We start from the raw sequence: 6,843 nt of genomic DNA on the forward strand, positions 1-6,843 counted from the left end.
TTCCGAAATAGCGCCACTCAGTTTTGCACTACCTACAGTGCGGGAAAAAAAAAAAAAAAAAAAAAAAAATACCCTCTGTGTAAACATCTCCCAAAGGGGGGGATGGGAAAAAAAAAAAAAAAAGAAGTTAGAATCGACCCTCATTTCTTTCCTTCATTTACAAGTCCGAAATAAGGATCCCTATCACATTCATTTGGCTTTTATTTTTCTTAATACTTTTTTTTCTTTTCTTTTCCTTTGCGCAAATTTCCACGCTTTTGCCTAGGCAGTCCAGGGCCCCCTTTTGCTACTACACCGCGTACATCATTCGGAGAAGAAAAAAAAAAAAAAAAAAACACATCTGAAAAATACACATTTTAAGAAAAACTCCATGTGTCATTGGTGCCATATTTATAACATGGAATAAACCTTTCCTTCACTTCCCCACAATTTAAACAGAAAAAAAAGGAAGAGAAAAGCTCGGGGAAAAGTAAAATGGACAGGTACGATAAATCGTGGAGAGAATAATGCCATACGAGTCAAAGAACACGCAACCGGTGAAAACATAGAGCATACATGACTAGCGAAATAGCAGCGCAGATAACTAAAGTGGCCATTTTGAACAGCTCAAGGAAGATCCTTTTATACCACTAAGCCGTTTTATGAGACTTTGCCATGATCGCCTTAAACTGTAAACCTTACCGCTCCCCTTTATTTTTTATTCCACCCAAAAAAACTTGCAGGAAAAAACCGAAAATACCGCCTTCGTCTTATTTACTCTTTTGTAATTCCGAGCGGGAAAATGTGAGGCAACTTCTACAAGAGAAATCTGAAAACAAGACAACGGTAAAGACATACTCGTTATAAATAATCCATCACCATAATATTGCATCATGTAGAGGAAGCCATACGAATGGTGCTTGTACATGTGTGATCTCCTGCGTTCATACTCAATATTGAATAGAATAATAAAACCCTTTTTTGCACGATTGTTTTCTCCCCTATGTAAAGATTAGAATAACGGACATTCAGAAGGAACTGAGCAGCAAATGGAAAAACTTATCTGAGGAGGAGAGAAAGGTTAATCAGGAAAACCAATAACATAATAGTGGATAAAAAAAAAAATAATAAAATAATAAAAACTTAAAATTCACATACATTTTCTTTCCCCATTATTTTATTTTTACTATAGGTGTATGAGGAGCAGGCACATCTGCTGAAGATAAAGTATAACGAAGAGCTTCTCGATTGGGTAAAATGGATAGAGCTGGAAAAACATGACAACCAAACGAAATAGGACTACATACCGATAAAAAAGAAGAAGAAGAGAGAAAAAAAAAAAAAGGAAAAAATTAATAGATTACATTCATCCCATTGCAACTGTTCCATTCCTATTTCCCCCCTTTAACCGTTCAACAGAAATCCGGAAACGCAGATGCAGCAGGAGACAAGTTAGTGCAAGAGGAGCAGAGATCATTTTATTCTTTTTCCTTTATCACGTCTTTATTCGGTCCACATACTCAAAAAGTTCCACTATACAACGGATATGATGAATTCTAAAGATATACTTTTATTTATTTTTTTTTTTTTTTTATTTCGCATGCTTCACCATATGCACACCATAGCGGCATAATTAGCACGTCGAAATTTCCTGTTGTTAAAATTCAGAAAATTATGCACCTAAATAGCAACGTCAGGAAGGTATGAAAAAGGAGGTAGCCTCGAAAGGGAATGCGTCTTTGCGAGAAGACGACGTTTGTGTCCATTCCTCAATGATAGCAAAATACCATTCACATGGATTTAACCTTTTTTGCGACTTTTTTTTTTTTTTTTTTTTTTCAGATAAACAATGAAGCCATTAATGTTTTCCAAAAGGCCATGGTTAGATAAAATATCGCAAAAAGGGCAGACAAAAAAAAATCCAATAAAAAAATTTTTTGTGCACATGTAGAGGTACCCTTCACCCTGTGAATATTTCATGCCTCCATTCTGCTTCACCATGAACGTTGCATAATGTCCCAACAGATTATGTTCCTTATTGAACTGGTGAACAAGACCATTGAATTCAAAAATGAGAAGAACACGTCCAAATTTATCACTTCCCTTGATATAAGTTAAAAATGAATGAGTTTTCTTTTTGCTGCGTTTGATATAGAACGACGCTTGTTTACCATTTTTGCAATTCCACGGATGAGTGGGCTTTGCCGTTGTGTACGCTTCGTGTTCATGGAAGGACTGCACAAGTTCCCCCTCGAATGCTATGAACCCATATCCACTCAACTGCTGTACACACCCCTTCAGTATGGTGCATAAAAAGAGAAGGCATAAAGTATAAATTCCTCGAAGGTCCTAAGAAGAAAGAACAATTCCACACTCCGGGAATTGTTAAAACGTTTAAACTCATATATATAGATATATATATACCTATACGTGTGTATACCGTTACGTTACACTTTTCTTTTTTTTACCCCTTTTGCCTTTCCCCCTGACAATTCTTACAGATTGCCTTTACCTACTGAAGGATCAAAGCATAAATACATTCTTCGTCGAGGAAGAAGAAAACGACGGTAATGCTTTAATCAGACGAAAGAACAAAGTTTACTTTGTATTCGTTTTGCACATTTATCTCATTGTGGAAGGACCAAGGGAGAGGAATTCAAAACCAGAATGACCGCCCCCCCAAAGGCACGCTACTTTATCTGACGCCAATAGTTGCTCTTCCTCTCTTCCTTTTGAACACTATGAGGATTTCATTTCTATGTTTCCCGATATGTATGTTTCAATTTTTCCATTGCTGCACTTCGATATGAATTTTCTTTGCCCCTTCCAAAGAATCCCTATTTGACCTATGCCATGAAGACAAGAAGGAATACAATTACGACGTTGAGGAAAAGAAACTCAGTAGGATGAAACGAAAGGGACAAGGAAACAAGGCGAAGGAGAAAACAACAGAAAATAGAAACATATATGCTGACATAACGACGTATTTTAAGAAGGCTTAACTGGATGGAGGTAAAACAGAAGAGGTTAATTTGGAGGATACGCACTTTATGACGACCACTTGGTGCAGTCCTATACTATACAGGTCATTGCACCCAATCCATTTTGCAATTTACCAAAAAATGTGTTTCGTCTACTGTCCGCTAAAAGGAACAACTTGGTGTAAAAGAAAAATCAATTCCTCTCACCTTTCGAAGGAACCAAACATTCTCCAGGAAAAGGGTTAACTCCCTTTCTGTGTGTAATTTTTAATTAACTGTATGTTTTTTTTTTTTTTTTTTTCCCACACAAAACTCTTTCAAAATAAAGAAATGAACGTAAGAGCGCTACTTTCGTGGAATGCTGAACAAGCTCATCACTATGTATAAAAAATAAACAACAATGTGTTCATCAAAATGTTTGCAAAGAAAAAAAAAAAAAAAAAAATGTAAACTACTTCAAATATGCAATGTTCCATTTAGCATCTTGAGCGCGTGCGCAAATTGGCTGATTGGCAAATTAACCGCATCGACTGCTATGTAACAGAAATGCAAAGGAAAAGAGTCACGTCAGGAGGCGGAACGCACAAAAACCACGCATTCTCCCAAGTGCACAACCCCCGCTGCTGATTCCACTCTACATGTAGATTCCTCCCCCATGTATATTATATCACTAGATTGAGGAGTAAACTTTTCTTTTTTCTTTCTTTTTTTTTTTTTTTTTGTAACTTTTCACCTTTTGTTATAATTTTGAAGGGAAACAATTCGTACCTCTAAATTTCCTTCCATCGTTAACAGCTCATTTGGAGGAGCGTTGCAGCGCAGCCTGGGTCAAGTGAAGCGACGCAGAGGAATCCCTCAGCTTCATGTTCTAATGAAGTAAGAAAAAAAAAAAAAAAAAAAAAAAAAAAAGGACAAGGAATGGAAGAAGAAATAAAAAAAAATGATAAATAAAAATATAGCAAATCGTAGTACAGTAGAGACATAAGAAAAGCTCAATTTGTGTTGAAGCCACTGGGAATCTTTGAATATCATCCACAACTGTTACTACCCCAAAGGGGTACATTCCTAAAGTGGTGTGTCTCCCCCTTGGACTATCTGCCAAAATGCGCGCAAACGAGGGAAAGAAACCCATCGCACTTATAGATGCGGATCACTACATAATAAACTACAGAAGCACGATAACGACGTATGTACAAAACATCTGCAACAATCTTCTGAAGGAGAATGGAGACTCAGCTGATCATTCTAATAAGGAGTGGGACGCCAAGAGGAGGGAACGGATCGTTTGCGTTTTCATGTTCAGCATGTACCTTAACAATATCCACAGGAATTTAAATATGTTCGGTTACTTACATGACGTGCTGATAAAATATAACCATCTAATGGGGAGAAGCAGGGTCAGCCAAGGAGGGATAGAAAAGGGTGAGGATAGGAAGATGGACAAACTGCACCATGTCCAGGTGAATGAAACTACCCTGGATGGAAGAACGTCGCTACAGAGGGAAATGGGAACCTGTGACGAACAATACATGGGGGAGAAGGATGGAGGATCCAGCGGGGAAGGCCCTAGTCGACATGCAAACAATGCCCAACCCGGAGATATCTGCCATTTCATGCACGACTTGATAAAAGACAAAAATTACGCCAACATGGATAACGTGAGGGAGTCGAAAGTCTGCTTCTTAAACATAAAAAATAAAGAGAAGAATGCAAAGGGGTCGCCTGAATCGTTAATAGATAGTTTCGATGCGGAAGGGCACACCTGTGCAACTGAACTGAGTAGCAACTCTAAAATAAGTGGGACGAATCTGGGCCATGCTACGAAGAGGAGTAGCACTAGCAACAGTGATGAGGATACAGCGGATGATGAGGAGGGCGATGTCATTGCAGACGACATAGAAGACATCGCTGGGAATACTGCTGAGGAGTCCTTCAAGTCTGCCGTGCATCCCGACGGAGATGATACATCCCTCAGGACGAATCGCAGCACGCCGGCTGAGGCTGTCAACGAAGACAGTCTAGAAGACCCCCAAGACGACTCCTTCCACGAATCGCAAGGTAGCACCTACCGCTTTAGCAACTCCTCTCCAGTGTGCCAAGGGCAAAAGCAGTTTTTAATAAACTACAGTAGTGTGCATATGAAGGTGAAAAATTTCGACAGCCTACTATGCGTGGAAAACTTTTTAGTGGAACAAAAAAAACAAGCAAACATACAACATTTCTCCAAGGAAATAGAAAACCTGTACAGAATAATTGTGCTGTCCAAATTGCACATAGGAGTATATCGCTTTTTAACTTTTTTAAAAAAAGAAAAATATTTTTTACTATTTTTCAGTTCCAATAAAAAGTTAACACAGACACTATTCAGGTATTTTAAAATTTCAAAATATTTTAAAAATTGTTACAAAATAATTGACTCATTTGAGGAACTGGAAAAAATTGGAAACGCCAATAAAGAGGTCCTCATATTTAGTAATCGTGAATGTTTTGTAAATTCAGCCAAAAGAGAAGGATATTTTAATGTAGCAGGGGGTAAGAAAAATCCTTCCATGGCAACAAACTGTGATGATGTGAACTGGGATATGTTAAAATATAGCCAGGTTTTTTTTTCCGATACTTCCGACTATATGTCGAATAAATATAATGATGTTGTATATCCCTTTGTGCGAAATTGTAATTTAACGGAGGACATATTATCATGGCGCATTTTTTATATTTTTAAAAAATATATGTACATACACGGAACTGTGGTGAAAGGATTTGGAAGAGGCAGTAAATACTTGAACATTCCGACGGCCAATATTTCCTACTCCAATTTAACCTCCACCGATATTATGCCTGGCATATACTTTGGTATATCGAGATTGAAAAGAAAAATTTACAAAACGGTGGTTTCAATTGGTTATAATCCCTTCTTTGAAAATAAACATATAACTATAGAAGCCTTTTTATACTACAAGACCAATACTTTATTTTATGATGAGGACATTCATTTAATTATTGTTGGTATTCTCCGAAGCGAAAGCAACTTTTCTTACTTTTCTCACCTCATTCAAGCCATCCAGTTTGACTGCGAACTCGCACGCATTATTCTCAGCAGACTTCAGGATGATGAGCAGTTCCTCCGATGCAGGGATTACCTCCAGTCGTTGTAGCAATGGGTCACAGGGATGGGTTCGGCGTATATGCTGTGTGCAGGACAGACTCAATATACTTTTTAGTACATCTCTCCCTTTACAACTTCCTGTTGAAAAAATAACCATCAAAAAGAAATAGGGGGAGCAGAAGAGAAAAAAAAAAAAAAAAAAAAAAAACACTCCAGCGGAGGTTAGCCTTTGAATGAGTTCCTAACCCATATTTCCAAAAGGCTTCTAATGGTGTGAACTGGAAAGAAGATATATAAATGTTGTTCATCTATTTGTTATCTTCTTTTTTACTATGCCATGCCTTCCATCACTTCAGTGGGGCATTCGCGTGTGCGTAGCGGCATGTGTAAAGTATTTCCATTGTTGCATCTGGTTATACGCCTATTAGTCAATTTCATTTATTTATTTTTTTACCATGGTAGACCGCTCATATCGTCTATCCCTCCCAAGGTGTTTAACCGATTTGCCAATTTTGTAAGTCACCGCATTTTTCTTTCATTTCCATTCCATTCCTTTCGTTTTCTCTTTTTTCTGTAACATTAGCCCTCCCTGCATTTGCATGTGACATGAACGAACCGAAGCCAGTTTATCGTAAGATAACCGCTAATCCCAATGCACACGTTTATATATATCTATATGCACGTGGGTATGTTCAGCCTATGACGTCCAACTCGCCCTGCCATCAACCATCGGGGGGGGTTAAGCAGGGAGCCTTAAAAATGAGAAAAGGAAAGAGG

At 37.9% G+C, this 6,843-nt stretch overlaps 2 protein-coding genes across 2 annotated transcripts; both read left to right on the top strand.

Moving 5' to 3' along the window:
• Window positions 1–474: 474 nt before the first annotated feature.
• Window positions 475–2,981, top strand: PKNH_1112100 (high mobility group protein B4, putative; the record flags this gene model as incomplete). The annotated part of the gene is made up of 11 exons (XM_039114128.1): window positions 475–482; window positions 723–825; window positions 991–1,059; window positions 1,172–1,231; window positions 1,399–1,430; window positions 1,605–1,680; window positions 1,822–1,860; window positions 2,005–2,092; window positions 2,281–2,325; window positions 2,481–2,546; window positions 2,812–2,981. 11 exons carry the CDS (start codon window positions 475–477, stop codon window positions 2,979–2,981), a joined length of 756 nt encoding a protein of 251 aa, XP_038969748.1.
• A 1,082-nt stretch (window positions 2,982–4,063) lies between these two features.
• On the top strand, window positions 4,064–6,115 carry PKNH_1112200 (riboflavin kinase, putative; the record flags this gene model as incomplete). The annotated part of the gene is made up of 1 exon (XM_002261263.1): window positions 4,064–6,115. The coding sequence occupies one exon, from the start codon at window positions 4,064–4,066 to the stop codon at window positions 6,113–6,115; it is 2,052 nt and encodes a 683-aa protein (XP_002261299.1).
• Window positions 6,116–6,843: the final 728 nt, after the last annotated feature.

This window comes from Plasmodium knowlesi, assembly GCF_000006355.2.
Source record: "Plasmodium knowlesi strain H genome assembly, chromosome: 11".
Classification (NCBI taxonomy): Eukaryota; Apicomplexa; class Aconoidasida; order Haemosporida; family Plasmodiidae; genus Plasmodium; species Plasmodium knowlesi.